The sequence below is a fragment of the Podarcis melisellensis genome (genome assembly GCF_964234715.1).
Source record: "Podarcis melisellensis genome assembly, chromosome: 5".
NCBI classification, from domain to species: Eukaryota; Metazoa; Chordata; class Lepidosauria; order Squamata; family Lacertidae; genus Podarcis; species Podarcis melisellensis.
The window spans coordinates 501,316-529,277 of record NC_138537.1 but is presented as its reverse complement, the minus strand read 5'-3'; the positions used below and the strand labels follow the sequence as shown (position 1 = coordinate 529,277).

The 27,962-nt window shown below is 52.0% G+C and overlaps 2 protein-coding genes across 2 annotated transcripts; both read right to left on the bottom strand.

Annotated features, from left to right (window-relative positions):
- Window positions 1-116: 116 nt before the first annotated feature.
- On the bottom strand, window positions 117-16,478 carry LOC309369773 (uncharacterized protein). Its single transcript, XM_081911050.1, has 2 exons — window positions 16,375-16,478; window positions 117-2,296 (listed from the first exon to the last, which is right to left on the bottom strand). The coding sequence occupies exons 1-2, from the start codon at window positions 16,392-16,394 to the stop codon at window positions 487-489; spliced, it is 1,830 nt and encodes a 609-aa protein (XP_081767176.1). The 5' UTR covers window positions 16,395-16,478; the 3' UTR covers window positions 117-486.
- A 1,235-nt stretch (window positions 16,479-17,713) lies between these two features.
- On the bottom strand, window positions 17,714-27,298 carry LOC309369963 (uncharacterized protein). Its single transcript, XM_081911457.1, has 3 exons — window positions 27,195-27,298; window positions 24,685-25,471; window positions 17,714-19,106 (listed from the first exon to the last, which is right to left on the bottom strand). Exons 1-3 carry the CDS (start codon window positions 27,212-27,214, stop codon window positions 18,084-18,086), a joined length of 1,830 nt encoding a protein of 609 aa, XP_081767583.1. The 5' UTR covers window positions 27,215-27,298; the 3' UTR covers window positions 17,714-18,083.
- Between the last annotated feature and the right edge of the window lie 664 nt (window positions 27,299-27,962).

The window sequence follows — 27,962 nt, the reverse complement described above, 5'->3', positions numbered from 1 at the left end:
TATTATTATTATTACTACTACTACTACTACTACTATATTTTGCTAGAGTTATAACCTATGCCCAGTTATGAATGTGTGCTTACCCTTACCCCATGCCCACAAGAAGTTCCCACACAAAGGGAATAAAGAAAGCTTGGTTTATTATATGAAATGAGTGACAAAATATATAATTGCTGCTTCAGGCAGCAAATCCTACAAGACGTAGACCCCCACCCTGCCCTGGGAGGCAGTGGATCCATGCTTTCAGAATCCCCACTGGGTGACCTTTGGGATCCTGGGGAGACCCGCAGATCAAACTACACAGACAAAGCCTGATTTGGGTCACAAAGGCTTCTGTTTCTGTTAGCGTCTGTGATGATACCAAGCACGTCCTGACACAGCCCTGCAGTGAGGATGCAGCACGGCTCAGGTGGGGCTGGAGCCCCCTCTCTCCGGAGGGCCCCCCAAGCTCTCCGGGCCACACTGGCAGGGCAGGGGATGCCGGCCTCAGGGGGCTTCCGAGGGGTCTGCCACCGCCTCCCCTCCGGGCAGGGGCTCGATGCTCACAGCCACCCGGACCCTCACGGCGCCGCAGCCCGAGTCCAGGATCCAGTCCTTGCTGAAACGCTGCCCTGTCTCCTGCAGGCTCTCTCCTGGCGGGAGACTCAGGCAAGCGTCACGGTCGCACGCCAGGTGGATGGCACCTGCCGGATCGCTGGTGGTCATGGTCTGTGAGGTTTCAGTGAGACTCTCAGAGGTGGTGATTTGAGGAGTTGAGGTCAGAGCCTCTGTGGTTTGGAGGGTTGTGGCTGCATTTGTGGTGGTGGCAGGCTCAGAAACGGAGGTGGTTGCAGCAACAGTGGCTTTTTTAGGAGATGGGGGGAGTGTCGTGCTCATCCTTGTTGTGGCAGGAGGAGGGAAAGTGGTTGTGGGCAGAGCGGTGCTTGAAATGGGCACAGTCGTTGGGCAAACCAGCTGATCTTCTGCCAAGGAACTGACTGCTTTGCCCTGCAGATCCTTGGGGCTTCCGCATATGACCTTTGTGGCGTCCTTCACTTTTTTGGGATTGCTGCTCATCCATCGGTGGAGGTAGAGAAGGAGGCAGTCACACCTCCACGGATTCTCCCCAAGATACACGGAGGTGAGCTTCGTGAAGCTGTCAAAGAGGCCCGGAGGGATGGTCTCCAGCTGGTTCTGGCGGAGCCTCAGGGTCTTCAGCCCCGGGAGGGAAGGTGGCAGGAGACCCTCCAGAGACGAGAGCTTGTTTGCCTCCACGTTGAGCTCAGAGAGTTTGCTGAGGCCTGTTAAAACACCGAGAGGGAGGCCTGCCAGCTGGTTGTGGGACAAGGTGAGCTTTGAGAGCCCCGTGAGGTTGGCAAAAAACCCTGCTGGAAGAGCCTGCAAAGCGTTCTTGCTCAAGTCCAGCTGGGTGAGCAAAGGCATCTGCCCAAAGAGCCGGCCGGGAAGACCTTTCAGCCGGTTGGAAGCCAGGGTCAGCTGCTTCAGCTTCCTCAGTCCGAAGAAGGCCTCATCCGGGAGGGTCTCCAAGAGGTTGTGCTCCAGGAACAGCTTCTCCAGGTTGGGCTTGTTCCTCAGCACCCTGGGAGGCAGCGTGCGGATCTTGTTCTTCTGGAGTCCGAGCTCCGTCAGGTCCTGCTGGCTGTCCAGGCTCCCCTCCGGGAGGTCTCCGATCTCGTTCTCGTACAGCCGGAGGACCTTCAGCCGAGAAAGTTCCTTGAAGACGTCCTCTGGGATGGCAGCGATCTTGTTCCTGGCCAGGTGCAAGAAGGTCAGGTTGGAGAGCCCATCAAAGACGCCTTCAGGGAGAGAAGGGATCTCGTTCATATGCAGGTAGATCTCCTCCAGGTCCCCGAGATCCTCAAAGAGTCCTTTCTGGAGGCCCTTGATCTGAGAGTCCCGCAGATTCAGCTTCTGCAAGCGAGGAAGAGAGCGGAAGGTGCCCACAGGGAGGGTATCCAGCTCAGCCTGCGTGATTTCCAGCTCATCCAGCTTCTCCAAGTTATCAAAGGCCCCCACCTCTACTGTTTTGATCTTGTTGCCAATGAACAGGACTTTCTGCAGGCCAGGCATGTTCCGGAAGGCTCCGCTCTTGATCTGTGTCAGGCTGGTTTGCACAAAGATCATTTCGGTGATGATGGTGCTGGCGGTCTTTGGGATCTCCGTCACGTCCCTTAGTTTGGTGTAGACTTCCTGGTGGGCCTTGGGGCAGTCATAGGCCCCTGTGCAGGCGGGCGGGCTCTGGCCAGTTCCAAGGGCCAGGCAGAGGAGGAGGACAATGGCCACTGTGGGCACCATCCTGGAAGAAAGCAAGAGATGTCCATTAGCCTTTTCACCAAGAGAGCGCACATCTGGCAAGCCTCTCTGCAGCTGGAGCGTCCGGATTCCCGGGGTCTGCTGCATCATGCTTATGGAGGAAGAGGGGGGGGGCACCTTCCCTGACCTCCTTCTCCTCCACGGGGGATCGAGGCGATGACCTCGATGGCGCACGGCTCCGGAACCCCTACACTGTTGCACAAGCACCACACTATACCCCTTGACCTTGTAAATATTCCTCATTTCCCTATACGGGCGGAATAAGCCCTCCTTCATATGCCTTTCCTATGCCTTCTTTTCGCCCTATTCTTAATACGAGTTGACCGTATCAAACTAAACCCTCCATTGACTATAATGGCCGCGCCTCAGCCAATCAGGAGCGTGCATTCCCCTGCAAGAGCTAGCTCAGGGAGCTCTTGCACGCCTCATTTAACCTCCTGACAAGGTGCTGACGGCTCCCTGCTGCGAGAACAATGGAACCGAAACCAGCGACCTTGTAAAACTGTCAAACCCTTGTTACAATGTATCCATTGATTTCCGTTTTCAATATACAATATCAACTTGACCGGCAAGGGGACCGAAAGCTTTGGAAATTGATAGAAAATCAACCAAAGCTCCGATTTTCTTCATTTTGACGCCGTTCTGCTCTGTTTCCTCTTCACTCCATGTTGCTGGCCACACCTCCATAATCCCCTGAGCGGCAAGTCACGTACTCAGGAAGACCCAGGTCACGTACTCAGGAAGACCCTAATCCGGTCGGATCGTTCTGCCAAACCCTTCCTCCGGGCAATGCCAGGTGACAGACGATGTATGTCTGCTCCATTGTCTCACCATCACCGGTACTCAGGAAATGCTTATCTATGTATATCCCTTACTCTGCATATCTCCCCCCTTCCTCCCTGAAATGTTAATGTGTGTAACCCCGCCTGTTTGTAATGTATTCATGACGTCTTTCATGTAACCCAGCCTTCCCATAATGTATTCGTGACGTTTTCCTGCTCTGTATCCTGGGACTTGGAGGGAACTTTTAAAAGTTTATGTCGCCCCACTCTCGGGGTTCAATCTCACTTTGAACCTGTTGGCCAATAAACTCGGATCTCCGCATCTTGCTCCGACTCCGGCTGAACTCATTTCTTCCGCTAGGACCCGCGGACTCAGTCCGACGAGCTGGGTGACAGGGCAGCTCTGCACCCAGAATTTACCGTAACATTTGGCGCCCGAACAGGGACGAGCGGTACTCCCGTGTTGCTGACCGGGGGCCCCGAAATCTTCAGCCGGCTCCGGGCCATTTTGCCTGGGAAGATCCTTTGGACCTCCGGCCATCCTCCGGGCGGTAATCGAACGTCCCAGGGGTTCAGCCGGGGAGCAAAGGGAATCCAGCCGGCTTACTCAACGATCCCGGGATCGCCGTAGAAGACGCGTGAGTATAGGAAAATCCAGTGCACTGGTGGGAAGGGGGTGGAAATCTCCTGGCAACCGAATTCTCTGCCCTCCTCTCTATTGATCTTTCTTGCCTTTCTCTTGGTCCGGTTGGTGAGAGAGACCGGGGACCGCCGCTCGACCCAAAAGGGGGGTTCTGAGCTCTATCTCTTTCTCTAAAACCTCTCTGGCCAGCCGCACCAATTGGGAGCCCGACAGTAAGACGGAGAGACCCGACTTGAAAAATAGCCGACTCTCCGCAACGGACATCCCAGTTGAAAGCAAGGGGCTGGAGTTCTTCTTCCGAACTTCCCGAGCGTCCTCACCGAGGGGGCAGGAAGGGGTCTGGCTTTCTATCACCAATCCCAGCCGCACCGGTCGAGCCACGTAACACGTGTATCGTGCGTGAGCCCGCTTCCGAAAGCAAGGGGGATTTTCTATTCGAACTCTGTCCAGGGTTCACCCGATCTGGCACCGCATTGTGCGGGCGTCCAGTAGGGCCCCCTTTTCCTGAGATTGTGTCAATAGGTAGGAGGTTGCCAGGAGGGATAGCCCATGAGGAATTGGGCGGGAACGGCAGAGTGGAAAGGACCCCAGTTTATCGACTAGAAAATAGGAAGAAATACCGGATAGCTAGAGCTCTTTAAAAACCCCCCCTTTAAGAAAGTTGCCAAGCGACTTAAGACCACCCCCTCTTTATCGTAAAATTCCCGTACCTCGGTATACGAAGAGGAGATATACCAACCCTTACCGTCCTTTCTCTTCCCTCTTTCCTGTCTAGACACGCATAACACCAAAATGGGTACCCAGGCTTCCAAACACGGGCGGGCTCCCTCTGGGAAGAAGGCTTCTAGAAAGCCATCTCAGTCTCAGAAGGACCCTGACTCTCCTCTCCAATTTGTCATCACGTATTGGAAGTCGATTCCTGGCCACAAGTTATTATCGAAGCAAAAATTAGAGGATCTTTGCTCTGAAACCTGGCCCGCCAGTACCGCCTCCGCCAAGCCTGAACTACGTTGGCCGGCGGGGGGTTCGTTCAATGAAGAGCGCTTAAACCACTTAAAGCAATGTTTGATGGAGGAAAAACCCCGTCAGTTAGAATATCTGGCCACCTTCGAGGCCGTGATGGGGTTCCTCCAAACCCCGAAGGGAACAACGTCTTACCAACTACCTATATTGAATCCCGGACGGCAGCCCATGCCCCCCCCTTACGAAGGGCATTCCGCAGACGATGATGCACAGCGGGCCCTGATCCCTTTCTACTATAGGGGACCGCCGCCGCCTAGAAGTAACTCGAGTAGTAGCTCAAGCAGTGATGAAGGAACGGGGGATGAAGGGGGTCAAATAAGTGAAAATAAAAGAGTCACAAGGCTACAGGCGAGAAAAGATCAAAGGGACCCCGGGCAGACAAAAACTAAAGCCAACCCCCCAACGCTTCGTTCCACAATTGAAGACTCCGTCCAAACCAAAAGAACCCCCCCCCTCCAGAAGCCAGAAAGAACACTCTCCCCTCAGAATTTTGGGAACTTGCAACTGAATTCCCAGATCACGGTGCGGGAGGTCCAGGAACTTCTGAGCTAGCAAGCTCTGCCATAAGTCCCGCCGCAGTCCAGATGCCCTTGAGAGCCTTACCAATCCCACCTCTCCAACCCGACGGGCCCCCGCGAATGGTTTATACACATCAACCCTTCTATACCTCTGATCTCGTCACTTGGTCGAACCAGATGCCCTCCCTGAGGGACGACCCCGATAAATGCCACCGCCAGATCAGCGCCATCTTTTCCACCCATAAACCCACTTGGCCAGACGTCCATGTCCTTTTGAACGCCCTCTTTAATGAGGCAGAGAAGGCAGATATTCTAACAAAAGCCGGGGAAGCACTAGAATCACCCGATTACCAGAGGGGACGACCACAAGGATTGGAAGCCCTCACAGCGCAATGCCTCCGAGTAGAACCTGCATGGGATTATAACACTACAAATGGGATCTGGTATTTAAACCTGTTTAAGAAAGCCATCTTGGACGGCGTGAAAGCCGCCGGACAACGCACCGTAAATTGGACCAAAGTCCAGACGGTAATGCAGGGGCCAAATGAACACCCCTCTGATTATTATACAAGATTGGTGTCCGCCATCAAGACATGGGGAGGGATAGATCCTGAGAATCCGCAGCACGAAGTAATCGTTAAAGGTTTCTTCAAGGATCAAGCCTGCCCAGATATAAGGAAGGCCCTGAACCTCCAGATAGGATATGATGGAAAGAGCATAAGCGAAATCTTATCCATCGCAAAATCCATCTACAACTCTCGGGATGAACGAAGGAAAAAGGAAACCAAACCAGAGGTCGAACAGATTTTGGCCTTAAGCATGGAGACTACCTATGGCCCTCACCGGGGTAGAGGTCTTGGCCGAGGAAGGGGGGTCCGGGGTGGAGGACCCCCGAATCCGTATAGGCAATGGGGACCAGGCAACGGAGGGTGTTACTACTGCCAAGAGGAGGGACACATAAAAAGATTCTGCCCCTACCTCAACACACCATCTTATGGGGCGCAAGACCCCAGGTCATTTCCTACCCGAACAAACCGTCCTTCTTTTCCCCCGCCATCCAACCTGACCCAGGGACTCATTAATCACTCACCGGAGGGCTACACTCCGCAAGTGCCTCCGAACCCAACGCCCCCAACTCAACGACCTCAGACAGGCCCACGAACCCAAATGGCAACAGTAAACGCGCCTACTCACCTTTGGTCAAATGCCACTGCTCCTCCCTTGCACCCCCCGAACCAGCCACCACCCGACGACCAAGACACCTACTGACTACTAGAAGGGGATCCCAGTCTAGGTCCGACCCAAACCATCTGCCCAGTGATAACCCTGTCACCTGATGATCCTGTCTGTACTATTGAGATCGACGGCCACCCTTACCAATGCCTACTGGACACTGGAGCCACGTACTCCACCCTAACGGACAGTCACTTGGAACCAGGGACAGTGACCAAGAAAGTAATGGGACTAGATGGGATACCCCGCACCTGCCCACTCTCGCAACCGGCCAAAGTCACCCTTGGACCCTTATTAGCAGAACACGCTTTCCTCTTAACTAGTAGTCCTGTTAACCTCCTCGGCAGAGATCTCCTTTGTAAACTCAATGCCACCATAAAATGTTCCTCGGACGGCATTTACCTATATATGCCCGAGGACTCCATCCCCGCATTCCAGGGTATCATACAGGAAGCGGAATCGGACCGTCAGTTTCCCGAACTCCCTCCGGAATTGGAGAATGAATTACCCCCTTCCTTGTGGGGCACTGAATCGACCTCTGTCGGACTCCTAATATCGGCCACCCCAGTTAAGATCACCTACAGAACCGATCTGCCCTTCCCCTGCACCAAGCAATACCCCTTGCCTAAAGAAGCCATTGAAGGACTAACACCCATGATTGAGGACTTCCTCGAGAAAGGGATCCTAGTTCCATGTGCCTCGCCCTGTAATACCCCCGTGCTCCCTGTAAAGAAGCCCTCAAAGGAAGGAGCCCCGGTCCGATACCGCTTTGTCCAAGACCTGCGACTAGTGAACCAGTTCGTAATACCCCGCCACCCAGTGGTGGGCAATCCAAACTCTCTCCTGAACGCAATTCCGGCAGGCACAACTTGGTACACTGCCGCGGACTTATGCTCCGCCTTCTTCAGCATACCCCTGGACCCAGCTAGCCAATTTCTCTTCGCTTTTACTTGGGGACCCAGTCAATTAACTTGGACGAGGTTGCCCCAGGGATATGTAGAATCACCAGCAATATTCTCAGCCATCTTGCACCAGGATTTACAAGACATCCATCTCCCCGCAAGCTCCACCCTCTTGCTCTACGTTGATGATCTCTTATTATGCTCCACTAGTGAAGAAGCGTGCAAAACAGACACTAAACACCTCCTATCTGAACTAGCAAGAAAGGGACATAAAGTGTCCCCAAAGAAACTCCAATATTGTAGACAAGAAGTAAAGTACCTCGGGCACATCTTAGGAGTGGGTACCCGAAGCCTCGCCACAGACAGAGTTGAAATGGTCACTAAGATCCCTCTCCCAAAAACAAAGCGACAATTGCGCGGCTTCCTTGGAATGGCCGGCTTTTGCCGAGCATGGATTGCTGCCTACAGCGAAATAACAAAACCCTTGACCGCTATGACACGCCAAGATCACCCGGACCCCTTGGTCTGGGAAGAGGAAGCATATAAATCCTTTGAACGTCTAAAACGAGAACTGAGATCCACTCCTGCCCTGGGACTGCCCGACTACCGAATCCCCTTTAATCTGTTCATTCATGAACAAATGGGGGTCGCTTCGGGCGTTTTGACTCAACCCTTTAGGGATCAGGAAAGGCCAGTGGCCTATTATAGCCTACAATTAGACAATACAGCGAAAGGAGCCGTAAGTTGTCTCAGAGCGATTGCCGCTGCTGCGATCCTCCTCGAGAAGGCCCAAGAAACGGTACTGGGACATGAAATTACCATCCATGTTCCCCACTCTGTCTCCACTCTTTTAACTCTGAGGGGCTGTCACCACTTCTCCAACTCCCGCTTAAACCGCTACGAAGCCCTCCTACTAACTCCTTCCAATGTGACCATCAAACGTGTCAACTCCCTCAACCCAGCCACCTTATTACCCCTTCCCGACGACGGTACCCCACACCATGACTGCACCAAAATAGTTCGACAAGCTGAGAAACCTCGGGAGGACCTAGATCACCTTCCCTTAGAGAATCCGGACTTTATACTTTATACTGATGGCAGCTCTAAGGTTATAAATGGAGAGAGGAAGACCGGGTATGCAGTCGTTTCTGATTTTGAGGTTCTTGAATCCAACCCCATTAACCCACAATACAGCGCACAAGCCGCGGAGTTAATTGCACTCATACGCGCTTGTGAGATCAGTGACAGGAAAAGAGTTACCATCTACACAGATAGCAAGTACTGCTTCGGACTAGTACACACAACTGGCCAAATATGGCTTCAAAGAGGCTTTTTAACTGCCGCTGGCTCTCAAATCTCACATGCCGCCCTAGTGGAGAGACTGTTGACAGCCATCCACTTGCCCACTGCGATAGCCGTCGTCCATTGTAAGGCCCACACCAAAGGAAGTGACCCGGTCTCAAAGGGCAATAGACGAGCAGACAAAGCAGCCCAGGCAGCCGCACTTCGCCAGCCTAACAATGAGTCCGAATTCCAAGCCTTACAGTTCCCCGCAGACATAGATCCCACCCGAATATACGAGACAGCCCCAGAGGAAGAAAAATCCTCATGGAAATCCTTAGGCGCTACCGAACAAAGTGGCATGTGGATCCTCCCCGATGGTAGACCGGTCCTCCCAAAAGCCTGGACTCCTAAATTAGTGAGGATTATCCACCAGCAAACACACTGGGGAAAGGGGAGACTAATAGAACACGTAAAGAGGTCTTGGTATGCCTCCGGCATTGCAGCCGCGGCAACGGCAGCTTCAAAAAACTGCACCACTTGCAATGATTTCAACCCTAAGCGCCAGCCCAGAAAACCGCCAGGGGCAAGGCCATGGGCTTTCATCCCCTTTGAGAGCTTACAACTTGACTTTATTGATCTACCTCAATGCCAAGGTTTCAAATACGCTCTGATCATAGTTGACCAATTCTCTTCCTGGGTAGAGGGATTTCCCTGTCGAAAGGCCACCGCCACAGTGGTTGCTAGAGCCCTCTTACAGGAAATTATCCCCCGGTTTGGGATACCCCGTCGTATAGACAGTGATAGGGGAACCCACTTTACCGCTGACGTAGTACAACTAATAGCCAAAGCTCTCCAAATAAAGTGGGACCTCCATACTCCTTATCACCCACAGTCTTCCGGCCAAGTAGAGCGCATGAACCAAGAAATAAAAATACAACTGGGAAAGCTTTGCAAACTCACGGGGTTGAAATGGGTGAATGCGCTCCCACTAGTCCTTCACAACATACGCAGCGCTCCAACCGGACCTTTGAAACTTTCTCCATTCGAACTCATATTCGGAAGACCCCCCCCCCCCGTCTATAACACCCTATTTCCCCTCTCAGAACTGGAGGTGGGGGAGGCAGAACTCACTAACTATATTATTCAGCTGCAGACACAGCTCCAGCGCCTCCACCAATACGCAGCAGTCGAAGGACAGAACCTACCCATCGACGTGCAGGCTCACTCCTTCCAACCAGGCAACTGGATCCTCGTCAAAGTCTACCAGAAACAACCTCTCCAACCCTCCTGGGAAGGTCCTTACCAGGTACTTCTAACTTCACCAACCGCTGTGAAGGTAGGAGAGAAAAGCGCCTGGCTACACCACACAAGGTGCAAGGCATCACCCCCGCCCCAAAAAGCGCAGGAGAACCTTGGGGAGGACTACACCTTTGAGGCCCCACCACCCGCACCAACCTCCTACATCGACGACGAGGAGCAACAGACCGGACCTGATCGGGGCCAAGTTCGGGCTCAACAGACCGGACCTGATCGGGGCCAAGTTCGGGCTCAACAGACCGGACCTGATCGGGGCCAAGTTCGGGCTCAACAGACCGGACCTGATCGGGGCCAAGTTCGGGCTCAACAGACCGGACCAGATACAACACCACCCAACTGGACATCCGAGATCGTTCCGGGTTCCGACGCTATCAAACTGCGCCTGAAACTCGTTTGACAGCTCGCCTCTGACAGCGCCTTTGACAGCTCGCCTCTGACAGCGCCTTTGACAGCTCGCCTCTGACAGCGCCTTTGCTGACAGCGCCTTTGACAGCTCGCCGCTGACAGCGCCTTTGACAGCTCGCCGCTGACAGCGCCTTTGACAGCTCGCCTCTGACAGCGCCTTTGACAGCTCGCCTCTGACAGCGCCTTTGACAGCTCGCCTTTGACAGCGCTCTTGACAGCTCGCCTTTGACAACTCGCCTTTGACAATGCCTTGCTGCCCTTGGACTCTTATCATGCACCTTTCCTTTATCTTCATCACCCATGGGGCTCTGACCCAATCCTCCACCACACCAACGGATCATTGCACCGGATTAACCACAGACTACCATTTCTTGGATTACCATCGAGTTGAAACCGGCGGGAAGTTAAATCCTGACCGAATGGGGGACTTTGACTTTTGCCTCCCTGAATCTCGAACATTGCTACGCCATTCCCTCGTACCCCAACTAACGGACAGTGCGTACTGGGAACTTTTCATCCGGGACGAACGCCTACACCGTATTGGGTCAGCAGCAGTTACCCTTGACCAATCCTACTACCGCCTTAGCTGTGTGAACGGGACTCATTTCCTTTACGGCAATGGGGAACTCTTGAGGAGCCCAAATTGGACCGAAGTCGAGAAAGGGGGGGCCACATCGTCCTACACTGACGCAACTAACCCCTCTGACAACTTGATTTTCGGATTCCAATGTCTCCTCATGACTCCAGAACCCCGAAAACCCCAACTGCAAGGACTTTGTCTGAGAGGATTTTGCTGCCTCTGGAACCTCGGGGTCACCCACGATTGGAGGGGAGCAGAATATTTAGAGGGGTGGTATCATCCAGCACATCCCTCTCGCTCCCCAACTTGGGACCACGTTGGACCCTCGAGATGTGGAGGTATAGCCAAGGACAGGCGACTCCTGAATACCACCGACCCGCTTCATCCGCTCGGTACGGCACCCCGTCGACTCGGCACCGGCTCAGCCCTCCCAGGGGAGGACCTCCTTTCCTCCTGGGAGCAGAACTCCTACATCAAACTCCTCAGCCGGGTGGCCCAAGAGGCACCCTATCCGGAGTGCTGGGTCTGTGCCCATGCGCCCAGCCACCTCCAGCAAAGCCTTCCCCTCGTTCCAGTACCAGTAACTATACAACAGTTCCAGTCTGGAGACGTCGCCTCTTGGAATTTAACAGCATTGAACCTGACGCATCAGTACCTTTATTTGACTGGCCCGACGAAGGGACCCCTTTGTCGCACCTTCACCGGAGAAGGGACATTCATTGGGTCCAGTACCTGCGCCTTCAACTTGGAACTCCTACCAAACGGCCAAACCACTGTCACCAATATGACGGGATCACGGACCTTCCAAGATCTTACTCTCGCTTGGGCCAACGTCGTCGGACACCCTGCGACCTGGCAACCCCAGCATACCGACTCTCTGTTATTACAAGCCTTCGCCTCAGGAAGGATGGAGTCCTACCTCAGTGGCTTATTTTGGGTATGTGGCCATCGCGCATACACCTGGGTGAGTCCACATATGTCGGGTTCCTGCTTTGTGGGTTACATCGTCCCGGGCATCCGGATAGTCCCTCACCTGCCTCCAGGAAGACAAAGGAATAAGAGGGACCAGAAGGGATTATCAGACCTATCTGACGTAGCCGCCAACGGAGAAACCGTAGGACGGGCACTCTTCCCCGCCTACGGGGCAGGATCTAACCACGTCGACATCCTCCGCCTCACCGACATACTCCTCAAGTTTATGCAAGAAACAACCCAAATCACCGACTCCCTAGTGTCGGAGCTGTCAGAGGTGCGCCAGATGGCCTTGCAGACCAGGATTGCGACGGACTTCTTGCTATCCAGTCAAGGAGGGACATGTGCACTAATAGGTACAGAGTGCTGTACGTACGTCACTGACCAGACCCTGAATATCACCGGACATCTAAATAACATCCATGAGCTGGCAGGGAAACTGACCGAAATACAGCACGAGGGGCTGTCCGATGTGGACTTGTGGAACTGGCTGCCCAAACTCGGATGGCTCCGACAACTACTTAAGGTGATATTCCTTGCTGCCCTTCTTGTCATCCTTTGCATCTCTGTATTCTGTTGCACCATACACTGTGTCTCCCCTTGCTGCTCTCTCCTCCGCTGCCCCACTCAATCAACCCCTTTTTCCCTCCGAGCCTATTCCCGCTCCCACAACGGCCCCGTCTTCCCTGAATACGTGCAAATGAGGCACCTGGGGGAAGGAGAGTACGAGATAACAGGGGTATAGAGTGCGGAGAAAGGATTTGCAAGTTCTTACAGAACTTTGATGCAAATCTATCTCCGAATGGGGGACTGATACGGAGGAAGAGGGGGGGCACCTTCCCTGACCTCCTTCTCCTCCACGGGGGATCGAGGCGATGACCTCGATGGCGCACGGCCCCGGAACCCCTACACTGTTGCACAAGCACCACACTATACCCCTTGACCTTGTAAATATTCCTCATTTCCCTATACGGGCGGAATAAGCCCTCCTTCATATGCCTTTCCTATGCCTTCTTTTCGCCCTATTCTTAATACGAGTTGACCGTATCAAACTAAACCCTCCATTGACTATAATGGCCGCGCCTCAGCCAATCAGGAGCGTGCATTCCCCTGCAAGAGCTAGCTCAGGGAGCTCTTGCACGCCTCATTTAACCTCCTGACAAGGTGCTGACGGCTCCCTGCTGCGAGAACAATGGAACCGAAACCAGCGACCTTGTAAAACTGTCAAACCCTTGTTACAATGTATCCATTGATTTCCGTTTTCAATATACCGTATTTTTCGCTCTATAGGACGCACTTTTTCCCCTTCAAAAATGAAGGGGAAATGTGTGTGCGTCCTATGGAGCGAAGACACCATAGCCCCGCGACCCTCTCCCGGTTGGAGAGGTGACGCGCGGCTCAGGCAGGTGCCTCCATAGCCGCGCGTCACCTCTCCAGCCGGGAGAGCTCGCGCGGAGCTAAAGCAGCCCCTCGCGACCCTCTCCCGGCTGGAGAGGTGACGCGCGGCTATGGCAGGAGCCTCCATAACCGCGCGTCACCTCTCCAGCCCGGAGAGCGCGCGCGGAGCTAAAGCAGCCCCCCGCGACACTCTCCCGGCTGGAGAGGCGACGCGCGGCTCTGGCAGGAGCCTCAATAGCCGCGCGTCACCTCTCCAGCCGGGAGAGCGCGGACGGGGATAAAGAAGCCATAGCCCCGCGATCCTCTCCCAGCTGGAGAGGTGACGCGCGACTATGGCAGCAGCCTCTCCGCTGCGCCTTTCCGCTGCTCCCAGACCTGCTCTTTGGGGCTGGTGGTGGGCTTCCCCCCGCCAGCCCCAAAGAGCAGGTCGAAAGGAACCTGAAGCCAGGAGAGCGAGAGGGGTCGGTGCGCACTGACCCCTCTAGCTCTCCAGGCTTCCAAGGTAGCCACCTGAACGCACCTTAAATGGCAACTTGTTTTAGAGCGGGAAAACAAGAGGGGGAAAATTCTCCCACTCTCTGCGCAGCGCTTCCTGCCGCTTTGCTGAAGGGGCACTGGTCAGAGAGCGGAAGAATTTTTTTCCCTTGTTCTCCCCCCTCTAAAACAAGGTGCGTCCTATTGTCCGGTGCGTCCTATGGTGCGAAAAATACGGTACAATATCAACTTGACCGGCAAGGGGACCGAAAGCTTTGGAAATTGATAGAAAATCAACCAAAGCTCCGATTTTCTTCATTTTGACGCCGTTCTGCTCTGTTTCCTCTTCACTCCATGTTGCTGGCCACACTTCCATAATCCCCTGAGCGGCAAGTCACGTACTCAGGAAGACCCAGGTCACGTACTCAGGAAGACCCTAATCCGGTCGGATCGTTCTGCCAAACCCTTCCTCCGGGCAATGCCAGGTGACAGACGATGTATGTCTGCTCCATTGTCTCACCATCACCGGTACTCAGGAAATGCTTATCTATGTATATCCCTTACTCTGCATATCTCCCCCCTTCCTCCCTGAAATGTTAATGTGTGTAACCCCGCCTGTTTGTAATGTATTCATGACGTCTTTCATGTAACCCAGCCTTCCCATAATGTATTCGTGACGTTTTCCTGCACTGTATCCTGGGACTTGGAGGGAACTTTTAAAAGTTTATGTCGCCCCACTCTCGGGGTTCAATCTCACTTTGAACCTGTTGGCCAATAAACTCGGATCTCCGCATCTTGCTCCGACTCCGGCTGAACTCATTTCTTCCGCTAGGACCCGCGGACTCAGTCCGACGAGCTGGGTGACAGGGCAGCTCTGCACCCAGAATTTACCGTAACAATGCACACACCCCACCTCCTTCACAATCTGCTCTTTTGTGGGAGCAGTCAAGTACAACATTCCTAGAGTGAACATGTTTACACATGGGGAGGAATGTTTGTCCAGCCAGCAGGTAAACCTCCTCTTTCCTTCTGGGCTGGGACAGACTTCCTCTCCATGTGACTAGAGGTGGGTGTAGCCTCACCTGTGCAGGTAACGACATAAGCACAGGGCAAGGCAGCCATCTCTCTCTTTGACATTGAAGAAGCAACATCTGCTTAGCCAAAGATGCTCTCTTGGCTCCAGCCAAGAAAGGACAAAGGGACGGTCTCCTTATGAGATAGTTTCCTGGCTGGTCTCCTTGTTGTTTTATCATCCAAGGGAGCCCTCAGATTTCTCCGTTAACACTGGAGAGTCCAAACAAGCAGCAGACCCGGCCCCCTGCCTCCGGGCCAAAGCCTCTCCCAGCCAGACTCCTGAGCCTCCATTCCCCCCACAAACAGCCTTCCGACCCCAAAGCCAGGACTTCTGGCAAAGAGGAAGAGTGGTGGTTAAGCAGGGGAGGGAGGCTGCCGCCTCTGACTCCCGGCTCTCTTATATTTTCCCTCCCGACCACTAGAAACAACCCTCGCTTTAAAATACTCAGAAGAATCCTGATCCTCCCCTCCAGCTGGGTCCTCCCTCCCCAAAGAGCAGAGGCAGCTGCCGTCCCTCTAACCTACTCCATACTGCCTGCACTGACTGGCAGCAGCTCTCCCAAATTGCAGCCAGGGGACGGAAACTTGCACGTTCTGAATGCAAAGCAGCTGCTCTAGCTTCACACAAAGACACAAAACACACACACGTGTGACAGGTGGAGATCCGTTATTTAGTTCACAAAATTTATGCAGGGTTTTTGTTTTCTTAAAAGACAGCAACCTCAAAGCAGTTACAGAAAGATAAAATAAGAAAATCAGGCAGACATACAGAAAGTTAAAATGCTAAAATGGATTCACATTCCTACCAGCAGCATTTCTAAACAGCTGGGCAGGCTTGCCTAGACAAGGAGGCTTTTTAGCAGGTGCCCCAAAGAGGGCAGCAAAGGCACCCGCTTGATCTCAAGAGGCAGGGAGTTCCACAGCCCAATAGATCAGATCTTGCAAATGCCGAACAGGGATTACAGTGCCAATTCCACCGCTGGAGGCGGCCGAGTGGATGCAGGTGAGCTTTGGCACGCTTGCGGGTGAGCCGGTCTCTCTGAACCAGGGGTCGGCAAGGTTTACCTCCCCTGGGCCGATTCCCTCCAGCGGAGATCCCTCTGTGGGGTGGATTGTGCGTGTGAGTGAGCGCACATGACCACGATTTCCAGCAGTGTCTGTGTCTGCGCAGACACTTTTTCCGGCGCCGTACAAGCAAGTCCCCGTGCCGTGCCGTGCTGATTTAGTGCAGCGTGGGGGAACTCGCCGAGCAGGCGGCTCTGTTTGGGGGCGGCTCGTGGGCCGGTTAAACGACCTCCGTGGGCCTTAGGTTGCCTACCCCTGTTCTGAAGCTTTGAGCCCCCTTCAAGGCCGCAGGAGCCCAGAGCAGAGCAGCAGCCTGGTGGGCAGAGAGATGGGCTGGAGAAGGTCAGGGAGGAAGCTCCTTCCAAGCCCCAGGGAGCCTTTCAGCACTTACCAAGATCGGTTGCCGGACATTTTGCTGAGCCGGGAGAGTCGTGCACAGGCTGCCGAGCGAAGCGCCTCCAGCCTTATCTGAGGGAGGCATCCAGCGCCCGGGAGGCAAAGATCTGCCCTGCGCAGATGTTGGGCAGGTCTGCCTGGTGAGATAAAGGGTCTCAGGTGACGAATTCTTGTCACAAAACTGGGCGTCTGCTGAGGCCTGGGCCTGGCTCTTAACTGGGAAGGGTCCCTCGGGGACCATAGAATTGCAGAGTTAGATGGGACCCCCTCCAGCACAGGGGTCTTCCGAGGGTGGGGCTGGCCGCCCTGGAGAGGCAGGAAAAGGCGGCAAGTGGACAGGAAGATTCAGGGACAACCCAAGAAATATTCAAGCATCTCTGTAAGGTAAAGGGACCCGTGACCATTAGGTCCAGTCATGGCCGACTCTGGAGTTGCGGTGCTCATCTCGCTTTACTGGCTGAGGGAGCCGGCGTACAGCTTCCGGGTCATGTGGCCAACATGACTAAGCCGCTTCTGGTGAACCAGAGCAGTGCACGGAAACGCCGTTTCCCTTCCCACCGGAGTGGTACCTATTTATCTACTTGCACTTTGACGTGCTTTCGAACTGCTAGGTTGGCAGGAGCTGGGACCGAGCAACGGGAGCTCACCCTGTCATTGCGGGGATTCGAACCTCCAACCTTCTGATCAGCAAACCCCCGGCTCTGTGGTTTAACCTACAGTGCCACCCGTGTCCCAGTATAGTATAGGCTTTTCTAAATGCTCACAGACCAACTGTGGAATTATATGTTCTAGGACCTTTCCGGGTTTCAATGTCCAGCTCACTGGTCGGCAGTTACCTGGGTCTTCCTTTTCTCCTATTTTTGAAGATGAGGACAACATTTGCCTGCCTCCAGTCTGTAGGGACCTCACCTGTTCTCCAAGAATTCTCAAAGAGGCTCTGAGATTACATCCACAAGCTCCTTTAGTACCATTGGGTGAAGCTCATCAGGCCTTGCAGATTTGAATTCCTTAAAAGTAGCTAGGTGTTCCCCTACTACCTTTTCCTATCTTGTTTTTTATTTTGTATTTATATTTTCCAAACAGGAAGAGAGAGCATATTTAACCCCCTTCCCTCCCACCCCCTGTCTTTTTTTAGACATTTTCGCGAATCTGGTAGGTGTTAAATACTATCTGTGGGCCATTTTCATAATTTATTATTATTATTATTATTATTATTATTATTATTATTATTATTACTACTACTACTACTACTATATTTTGCTAGAGTTATAACCTATGCCCAGTTATGAATGTGTGCTTACCCTTACCCCATGCCCACAAGAAGTTCCCACACAAAGGGAATAAAGAAAGCTTGGTTTATTATATGAAATGAGTGACAAAATATATAATTGCTGCTTCAGGCAGCAAATCCTACAAGACGTAGACCCCCACCCTGCCCTGGGAGGCAGTGGATCCATGCTTTCAGAATCCCCACTGGGTGACCTTTGGGATCCTGGGGAGACCCGCAGATCAAACTACACAGACAAAGCCTGATTTGGGTCACAAAGGCTTCTGTTTCTGTTAGCGTCTGTGATGATACCAAGCACGTCCTGACACAGCCCTGCAGTGAGGATGCAGCACGGCTCAGGTGGGGCTGGAGCCCCCTCTCTCCGGAGGGCCCCCCAAGCTCTCCGGGCCACACTGGCAGGGCAGGGGATGCCGGCCTCAGGGGGCTTCCGAGGGGTCTGCCACCGCCTCCCCTCCGGGCAGGGGCTCGATGCTCACAGCCACCCGGACCCTCACGGCGCCGCAGCCCGAGTCCAGGATCCAGTCCTTGCTGAAACGCTGCCCTGTCTCCTGCAGGCTCTCTCCTGGCGGGAGACTCAGGCAAGCGTCACGGTCGCACGCCAGGTGGATGGCACCTGCCGGATCGCTGGTGGTCATGGTCTGTGAGGTTTCAGTGAGACTCTCAGAGGTGGTGATTTGAGGAGTTGAGGTCAGAGCCTCTGTGGTTTGGAGGGTTGTGGCTGCATTTGTGGTGGTGGCAGGCTCAGAAACGGAGGTGGTTGCAGCAACAGTGGCTTTTTTAGGAGATGGGGGGAGTGTCGTGCTCATCCTTGTTGTGGCAGGAGGAGGGAAAGTGGTTGTGGGCAGAGCGGTGCTTGAAATGGGCACAGTCGTTGGGCAAACCAGCTGATCTTCTGCCAAGGAACTGACTGCTTTGCCCTGCAGATCCTTGGGGCTTCCGCATATGACCTTTGTGGCGTCCTTCACTTTTTTGGGATTGCTGCTCATCCATCGGTGGAGGTAGAGAAGGAGGCAGTCACACCTCCACGGATTCTCCCCAAGATACACGGAGGTGAGCTTCGTGAAGCTGTCAAAGAGGCCCGGAGGGATGGTCTCCAGCTGGTTCTGGCGGAGCCTCAGGGTCTTCAGCCCCGGGAGGGAAGGTGGCAGGAGACCCTCCAGAGACGAGAGCTTGTTTGCCTCCACGTTGAGCTCAGAGAGTTTGCTGAGGCCTGTTAAAACACCGAGAGGGAGGCCTGCCAGCTGGTTGTGGGACAAGGTGAGCTTTGAGAGCCCCGTGAGGTTGGCAAAAAACCCTGCTGGAAGAGCCTGCAAAGCGTTCTTGCTCAAGTCCAGCTGGGTGAGCAAAGGCATCTGCCCAAAGAGCCGGCCGGGAAGACCTTTCAGCCGGTTGGAAGCCAGGGTCAGCTGCTTCAGCTTCCTCAGTCCGAAGAAGGCCTCATCCGGTGTGGGAATGTTCTGGGGTGCAGGAGAGGATATATTGACTAATTATATCCTTATCCAACTTGTGCTAACAAGTTCCCAAAATATCAGCAGAGTTTATAAACATTCCCTTTTAGTTTGCAACGGTAACGTGTGCACAGGTTCGCTAGAACCTCTATAATAATTACTCTGGTAATTTCCCCTTTGATCCCTCTTAAAATACAAGACACTACACAGTCTTTATAAAAGTATAAAAGAGTTTACTCACGTTCTGTTCACAATATGATCCCAGAAGGCACACAGACTTAAAAAGGTAAAATACATTTAGAATCTATCTTGTAGCAAGATAGTCCTTATCTCCTCTCTTGGCTGGGAGCCAAGAGAGCATCCTTAGATGTTCCTCATGGAAGGAAGATGGCAGCGAGAGGCAAGAGAGAGAGGCAAGAGGCAAGAGAGAGAGATGGCTGCCTGCCCTGTGCTTTTATCATTTACCTGCACAGGTGAGGCCACACCCACCTCTGGTCACATGTGGAGGAAGTCCGTCCCCAGGAAGTTTACCTGCTTGCTAGACAGACATCCCTCCCCATGTTCTAACATGTACACTCTAGGAATGTTGTCATTGACTGCTCCTGTGTTTACATCCCACATACCCCTTCTCAGGCAATACAACATACACAAAACATAAACAACTTTATTCAACCACCCAGAGTCCCAGCTTGACACGTAGATTCTGGAAACTCTCTCTTGGTAGGGGTTTCGTCAGGATGTCAGCAGTCATCTCTTGGGTGCTGCAGTAGGATAGTTCCACAAGTCCATCCTGGATCATCTGGGCGTATGTAGTGGTATTTAACCCCAATGTGTTTTGTTCTGGCCAGGAACTTCTCACTCTGTGTCAGCTTCAGGCAACTTTGATTGTCCTCCAGCAAGCTGACAGGCCCTTTTCTCACCAACCCAAAGTCCTTTATGAGTTGATCAAGCCAGGCGATCTCTCTGCAGGCTTCTGTTGCTGCAACGTATTCTGATTCTGTGGAAGATAATGCTACACAGCTCTGTTTATAACTGCCCCATGCAACAGGTCCATCACCAAACATGAAAACATGACCACTTGTTGATTTATAATCAGCATTATCCCCAGCCCAATCCGCATCAGTATACCCAACCAACTTAGGGTCTCTGACGGCTGGTAACCTTAATTTACAATTCATGGTACCCTTCAAATATCGCACCACCCTCTTTACACCTGCCCAATCATGCTCAGTGGGAGAATTCACTTTTCTGCTAAGAATCCCCACAGCATTAGCTAAGTCAGGTCTACATGTGGTAACTAAATACAAAAGTTTACCAATCGCCGACCTGTAGTCATTGTTGTCTGGCAACTGCTTCGAATCCTGCTGATTCTTCAGGAAGTCAGTAGCCATCGGTGTAGCAACTGGATGTGCGTCTTGCATCTGCATGTGCTCAATTAGCTCGTGGATCTTCTGTCTTTGGCTGAGAAGAAATGAACCGTCCTCTTCTCTTTCCACCTGGATCCCGAGGTAGTACTGGACATCTCCTAGCTCCTTGACCTCCACCTCTTTGCTAAGGTGTTTTACTATCTGTGTATAGTCTTTCTCACTTGCTGTGGCAATAATCAGGTCATCAACAAATGCTAGGATATATGAGAATTGTCCATTATTTGACTTACTGTACAAGCACTTGTCAGCGTCGCCTTGCTTGTACCCAAGTTGCGTCAGCATTTTATGCAACTTCTGGTTCCAGGCTCTGGCAGCCTGTTTAAGTCCATAAAGTCCTTTCTGGAGTTTGCACACTAAATGTGCCTCATGTGGTTTCACAAAACCCTTGGGCTGTTTCATGTAAATTTCTTCAGAAATCTGCCCATGTAGAAAAGCGGTAGCAATGTCTATGTGTTTCACTCTCATTTTCTTGGAGGCTGCAATGCTCAGAAGCATTCTTACACTGCTGTACCTCACAGTTGGTGCAAAAACTTCATCATAGTCTTCTCCAAAACGCTGTGAAAATCCCTGTGCTACAAGTCTAGCTTTGTAGCGCTGCACTTCTCCTTCTGACCCCTTCTTAACCTTGAAAACCCATTTACTGCCAATGGCCTTCTTACCGGGAGGCAGCTCAGTGAGTGTCCAGGTCTTGTTCTGATGCAGTGCATCCATCTCCTCCTGCGCGGCCTTCCTCCAGAGACTGGCTTCTGCAGCTGGCATCTCCTGTATCTCTTCCCAAGTGGAAGGTTCCTGTGGAAACGCCGACCCTGCAAAGTAGGACAACCGTAATGGTGGGACACCTTTGTTGGTTCTGGACGAGCGTCTGACCTCTGGTTCTGCAACCGCATCAGCTTCCTCATCCCCCTCCAACGCAGGCATGTCCCCATCTGAGTCCTCATCTTCGTCTCTGGTGCCGCCAGGGTTCTGGTCCTCTGCGTCTTCTAGTGTGTTGCCTGTAGGGGGCGCTGTAACACTCGAAGGCAGATTATTACTTTGTGGGGTCTCAAAAGGGAAATATACAAACTCTTGAGTCCTTTCTGACTCATCTGAAGAATCCACAACAGTGTTCTTAGTGTCTACTTTTCCATATTCATCAAAATAAACCGCATGGTATGCATTTGTCTTACCAGTTTGTAAGTCCATAATTCTGTATCCTTTGCCTCCAGAGGCATATCCCACAAGGATACCTGCTTTTGCCCTGGAGTCAAGCTTGTGTCTGTGTTCTTTGGGCACGTGGAAATAACACGGACTTCCAAACACACGTATGTGCGAAAGATTGGGAGCTTTCCCATGCCAAAGTTCAAATGGTGTGCGCTCTGCACCTTTAGTTGGCAGTCTATTCTGCAAATAGACCGACGTGTACACTCCTTCGGCCCACAGCTTCTGTGGCAAACATGCATCCTTTAGCATGCACCTTGTCATGTCCATAATGGACCTAAACTTTCTCTCAGCTATGGCATTCTGCTGTGGTGTGTAAGGAATTGTGGTTACGTGTGCAATCCCTTCCTTGGCCAGGAGAGCCTGCGTTTCATTTGAGCAGTACTCACCTCCATTGTCACTCATTAGCACAGCTGGAGCTCTTTGGAATTTATTCTTGACCATGGCAATGTATTCCTGGAGCTTGTCCACTGTCTCACTCTTCTCTTTGAGGAAATATACAACACAAAATCTTGAAAAGTCATCCAGAAATATTAAAATATATCTATTCTTTCCCAGTGAGGGAACATTCATGGGTCCACATATGTCAGTGTGCACTATGTCAAGCACTTTGTTGCTTCTTTGTTCTGCACAACGTGGAAATGAAGGTTTTACAGCCTTCTCAGTAATACAGCTTATGCACTTTGCTGGAGCTTTGTTGCTCTGCTTTACCTGCAAACCTCTTACAAGATCTCTTTTCTGTAGATCCAGAATGATGTTGGTGTCTCTATGTCCAAGCCTTCTGTGCCATAGGTCCAGATCTGCTTCATCCTTCTGGCTGGAATGTGCCACTTTTGCAGACTGATTCTCTGAAAGATCAAGCTCATATACACCATTGATTAGCTTTGCTTGAGCAAACACTTTGCCATTTCTAGTCACTTTACATTCTCCATTTCCAAATGTGATCTGGAAACCTTTCTTGTCCAAAGTGGACACGCTAATTAAATTGCAGCTCAGCTCTGGAACATACAAAACTCTAGAGATTGTGTTCTCAATGCATTCATTGTTTATATTGCATTTCAGACTCATGGAACCTGCACCTTTTGCTTTAACAATGTTGCCATCTGCAATCTCAATTTCAGATCCTTCTTCATCATTTATCTCATTAAAATAGTCCTTTTTATATGAAAAATGTGAACTGGCACCTGAATCTAAAATCCATTTATTACGTCTATTCTCACGATTCTGGACTGTTAAATTCCTTTCTTGCAGTAGCCATGTGCATTCACATTTCCCCTTCTTTTCTCCTTTTGGCTGAAAGGGGTGGGGTTTCTTTGCTTTAGGAGCCCTGCAATTCTTTGCAATGTGTCCTTCTTTGTTACAATTGAAACAAATCACTTTCTTAGGCATCTCTTTCGACTTTGTAAATTGCCTAGATGCATAACTACTGTCTTTGCTTCTAGCATTTCTCACTGGAGATTCAGCTCTATCTCTGCATTCTTCTTTTAAATAACCAATCAAGTCTTTAAAAGTCAGACCTTGTCTATGATCCATCAAACTTACAAATGCGCTAAAGCGTGGTCCAAGTGATGATAACAAAAATGCTATCTTTGTATCTTCATCAAAAGCTTTGGGAGTCAAATCAATTCTTTGAATAATCTCAGTAAACTTGTTGATGTGCTCTGTGAATTCCTCTTTTGAATTCATCCTCAATCTGGTTAATTTACACACCAAGTTTCTGAAGCAGTTTATGCTAGATTCTCCATACACGCGCTCAATATCTCTTAAGATTTGAGATGCATCGTCTGTACTATTTATTAATGATAGCTGCTCATCGCGAAGTCCACTCAAAATTATGTGTCTAGCTTCGCTGTTCATGCGTTTCCAAGCACTTATCTTGGCTAAATCCTCCTCAGACGATCCTGTAGGCTGAGGCTTTAAAGCTTCCAAAATGTGCTTATAATCTAAACATGCTATCAAGCGCTGCTTCCAGTGTATGAAATTGTGTTCATTCAGCACAGGCATTCCTAGCTTTGCATCAGTATCAAAAGCTGCTCTAGCCATCTTAAAATCCAAAAATTTGAAAATTCTTCAAAATTTCAAAATTTCTCAAAATTTTAAAATCAAAATCTCAAAAATCTCAAAATAATTCTTCACTGCCTTGGGTCACTGTGAACTCTGAGGGAAGGGGGGGGGTTGCTTAATCCCCACTGCACAATGGAACAAAGGACCATGTGCTTACCAGGAAGTTAACTCAGAAAAATACTACTCAACTCAAAATCACAATCCAAAGCAATCCTTCAAAAATACGCAGAAATATGCAATACTGGGGCCACTAACCCTTTGTGGGAATGTTCTGGGGTGCAGGAGAGGATATATTGACTAATTATATCCTTATCCAACTTGTGCTAACAAGTTCCCAAAATATCAGCAGAGTTTATAAACATTCCCTTTTAGTTTGCAACGGTAACGTGTGCACAGGTTCGCTAGAACCTCTATAATAATTACTCTGGTAATTTCCCCTTTGATCCCTCTTAAAATACAAGACACTACACAGTCTTTATAAAAGTATAAAAGAGTTTACTCACGTTCTGTTCACAATATGATCCCAGAAGGCACACAGACTTAAAAAGGTAAAATACATTTAGAATCTATCTTGTAGCAAGATAGTCCTTATCTCCTCTCTTGGCTGGGAGCCAAGAGAGCATCCTTAGATGTTCCTCATGGAAGGAAGATGGCAGCGAGAGGCAAGAGAGAGAGGCAAGAGGCAAGAGAGAGAGATGGCTGCCTGCCCTGTGCTTTTATCATTTACCTGCACAGGTGAGGCCACACCCACCTCTGGTCACATGTGGAGGAAGTCCGTCCCCAGGAAGTTTACCTGCTTGCTAGACAGACATCCCTCCCCATGTTCTAACATGTACACTCTAGGAATGTTGTCATTGACTGCTCCTGTGTTTACATCCCACATCCGGGAGGGTCTCCAAGAGGTTGTGCTCCAGGAACAGCTTCTCCAGGTTGGGCTTGTTCCTCAGCACCCTGGGAGGCAGCGTGCGGATCTTGTTCTTCTGGAGTCCGAGCTCCGTCAGGTCCTGCTGGCTGTCCAGGCTCCCCTCCGGGAGGTCTCCGATCTCGTTCTCGTACAGCCGGAGGACCTTCAGCCGAGAAAGTTCCTTGAAGACGTCCTCTGGGATGGCAGCGATCTTGTTCCTGGCCAGGTGCAAGAAGGTCAGGTTGGAGAGCCCATCAAAGACGCCTTCAGGGAGAGAAGGGATCTCGTTCATATGCAGGTAGATCTCCTCCAGGTCCCCGAGATCCTCAAAGAGTCCTTTCTGGAGGCCCTTGATCTGAGAGTCCCGCAGATTCAGCTTCTGCAAGCGAGGAAGAGAGCGGAAGGTGCCCACAGGGAGGGTATCCAGCTCAGCCTGCGTGATTTCCAGCTCATCCAGCTTCTCCAAGTTATCAAAGGCCCCCACCTCTACTGTTTTGATCTTGTTGCCAATGAACAGGACTTTCTGCAGGCCAGGCATGTTCCGGAAGGCTCCGCTCTTGATCTGTGTCAGGCTGGTTTGCACAAAGATCATTTCGGTGATGATGGTGCTGGCGGTCTTTGGGATCTCCGTCACGTCCCTTAGTTTGGTGTAGACTTCCTGGTGGGCCTTGGGGCAGTCATAGGCCCCTGTGCAGGCGGGCGGGCTCTGGCCAGTTCCAAGGGCCAGGCAGAGGAGGAGGACAATGGCCACTGTGGGCACCATCCTGGAAGAAAGCAAGAGATGTCCATTAGCCTTTTCACCAAGAGAGCGCACATCTGGCAAGCCTCTCTGCAGCTGGAGCGTCCGGATTCCCGGGGTCTGCTGCATCATGCACACACCCCACCTCCTTCACAATCTGCTCTTTTGTGGGAGCAGTCAAGTACAACATTCCTAGAGTGAACATGTTTACACATGGGGAGGAATGTTTGTCCAGCCAGCAGGTAAACCTCCTGTTTCCTTCTGGGCTGGGACAGACTTCCTCTCCATGTGACTAGAGGTGGGTGTAGCCTCACCTGTGCAGGTAACGACATAAGCACAGGGCAAGGCAGCCATCTCTCTCTTTGACATTGAAGAAGCAACATCTGCTTAGCCAAAGATGCTCTCTTGGCTCCAGCCAAGAAAGGACAAAGGGACGGTCTCCTTATGAGATAGTTTCCTGGCTGGTCTCCTTGTTGTTTTATCATCCAAGGGAGCCCTCAGATTTCTCCGTTAACACTGGAGAGTCCAAACAAGCAGCAGACCCGGCCCCCTGCCTCCGGGCCAAAGCCTCTCCCAGCCAGACTCCTGAGCCTCCATTCCCCCCACAAACAGCCTTCCGACCCCAAAGCCAGGACTTCTGGCAAAGAGGAAGAGTGGTGGTTAAGCAGGGGAGGGAGGCTGCCGCCTCTGACTCCCGGCTCTCTTATATTTTCCCTCCCGACCACTAGAAACAACCCTCGCTTTAAAATACTCAGAAGAATCCTGATCCTCCCCTCCAGCTGGGTCCTCCCTCCCCAAAGAGCAGAGGCAGCTGCCGTCCCTCTAACCTACTCCATACTGCCTGCACTGACTGGCAGCAGCTCTCCCAAATTGCAGCCAGGGGACGGAAACTTGCACGTTCTGAATGCAAAGCAGCTGCTCTAGCTTCACACAAAGACACAAAACACACACACGTGTGACAGGTGGAGATCCGTTATTTAGTTCACAAAATTTATGCAGGGTTTTTGTTTTCTTAAAAGACAGCAACCTCAAAGCAGTTACAGAAAGATAAAATAAGAAAATCAGGCAGACATACAGAAAGTTAAAATGCTAAAATGGATTCACATTCCTACCAGCAGCATTTCTAAACAGCTGGGCAGGCTTGCCTAGACAAGGAGGCTTTTTAGCAGGTGCCCCAAAGAGGGCAGCAAAGGCACCCGCTTGATCTCAAGAGGCAGGGAGTTCCACAGCCCAATAGATCAGATCTTGCAAATGCCGAACAGGGATTACAGTGCCAATTCCACCGCTGGAGGCGGCCGAGTGGATGCAGGTGAGCTTTGGCACGCTTGCGGGTGAGCCGGTCTCTCTGAACCAGGGGTCGGCAAGGTTTACCTCCCCTGGGCCGATTCCCTCCAGCGGAGATCCCTCTGTGGGGTGGATTGTGCGCGTGAGTGAGCGCACATGACCACGATTTCCAGCAGTGTCTGTGTCTGCGCAGACACTTTTTCCGGCGCCGTACAAGCAAGTCCCCGTGCCGTGCTGTGTTGATTTAGTGCAGCATGGGGGAACTCGCCGAGCAGGCGGCTCGTGGGCCGGTTAAACGACCTCCGTGGGCCTTAGGTTGCCTACCCCTGTTCTGAAGCTTTGAGCCCCCCCTTCAAGGCAGCAGGAGCCCAGAGCAGAGCAGCAGCCTGGTGGGCAGAGAGATGGGCTGGAGAAGGTCAGGGAGGAAGCTCCTTCCAAGCCCCAGGGAGCCTTTCAGCACTTACCAAGATCGGTTGCCGGACATTTTGCTGAGCCGGGAGAGTCGTGCACAGGCTGCCGAGCGAAGCGCCTCCAGCCTTATCTGAGGGAGGCATCCAGCGCCCGGGAGGCAAAGATCTGCCCTGCGCAGATGTTGGGCAGGTCTGCCTGGTGAGATAAAGGGTCTCAGGTGACGAATTCTTGTCACAAAACTGGGCGTCTGCTGAGGCCTGGGCCTGGCTCTTAACTGGGAAGGGTCCCTCGGGGACCATAGAATTGCAGAGTTAGATGGGACCCCCTCCAGCACAGGGGTTCTCTGGGGGTGGGGCAGGCCACCCTGGAGAGGCAGGAAAAGGTGGCAAGTCGACAGGAAGATTCAAGAAACATTTAAGCATCTCAGTATATTATAAGGTAAAGGGACCCGTGACCATTAGGTCCAGTTGTGGCCGGCTCTGGGGTTGTGGCGCTCATCTCGCTTTACTGGCCAAGGGAGCCGGCGTACAGCTTCCGGGTCATGTGGCCAGCATGACTAAGCCGCTTCTGGCGAACCAGAGCAGCGCACGGAAACGCCGTTTACCTTCCCGCTGGAGTGGTACCTATTTATCTACTTGCACTTTGACGGGCTTTCGAACTGCTAGGTTGGCAGGAGCAGGGACCGAGCAACAGGAGCTCCCCCTGTCGCGGGGATTTGAACCACCAACTTTCTGATCGGCAAGTCCTAGGCTCTGTGGTTTAACCCACAGCGCCACCCGCGTCCCAGTATAGTATAGCCTTTTCTACATGCTGACAGACCA

Excerpts from the sequence above, each read along its gene's own strand:
- LOC309369773 (XM_081911050.1), bottom strand. The coding sequence starts at position 16,394 with ATGTCCGGCAACCGATCTTG. Across the intron at positions 2,297-16,374 it reads ATGTCCGGCAACCGATCTTG|GATGGTGCCCACAGTGGCCA; the intron begins GTAAGTGCTGAA and ends GCTTTCTTCCAG.
- LOC309369963 (XM_081911457.1), bottom strand. The coding sequence starts at position 27,214 with ATGTCCGGCAACCGATCTTG. Across the intron at positions 25,472-27,194 it reads ATGTCCGGCAACCGATCTTG|GATGGTGCCCACAGTGGCCA; the intron begins GTAAGTGCTGAA and ends GCTTTCTTCCAG. Across the intron at positions 19,107-24,684 it reads TCTTGGAGACCCTCCCGGAT|GAGGCCTTCTTCGGACTGAG; the intron begins GTGGGATGTAAA and ends CCCACACCGGAT.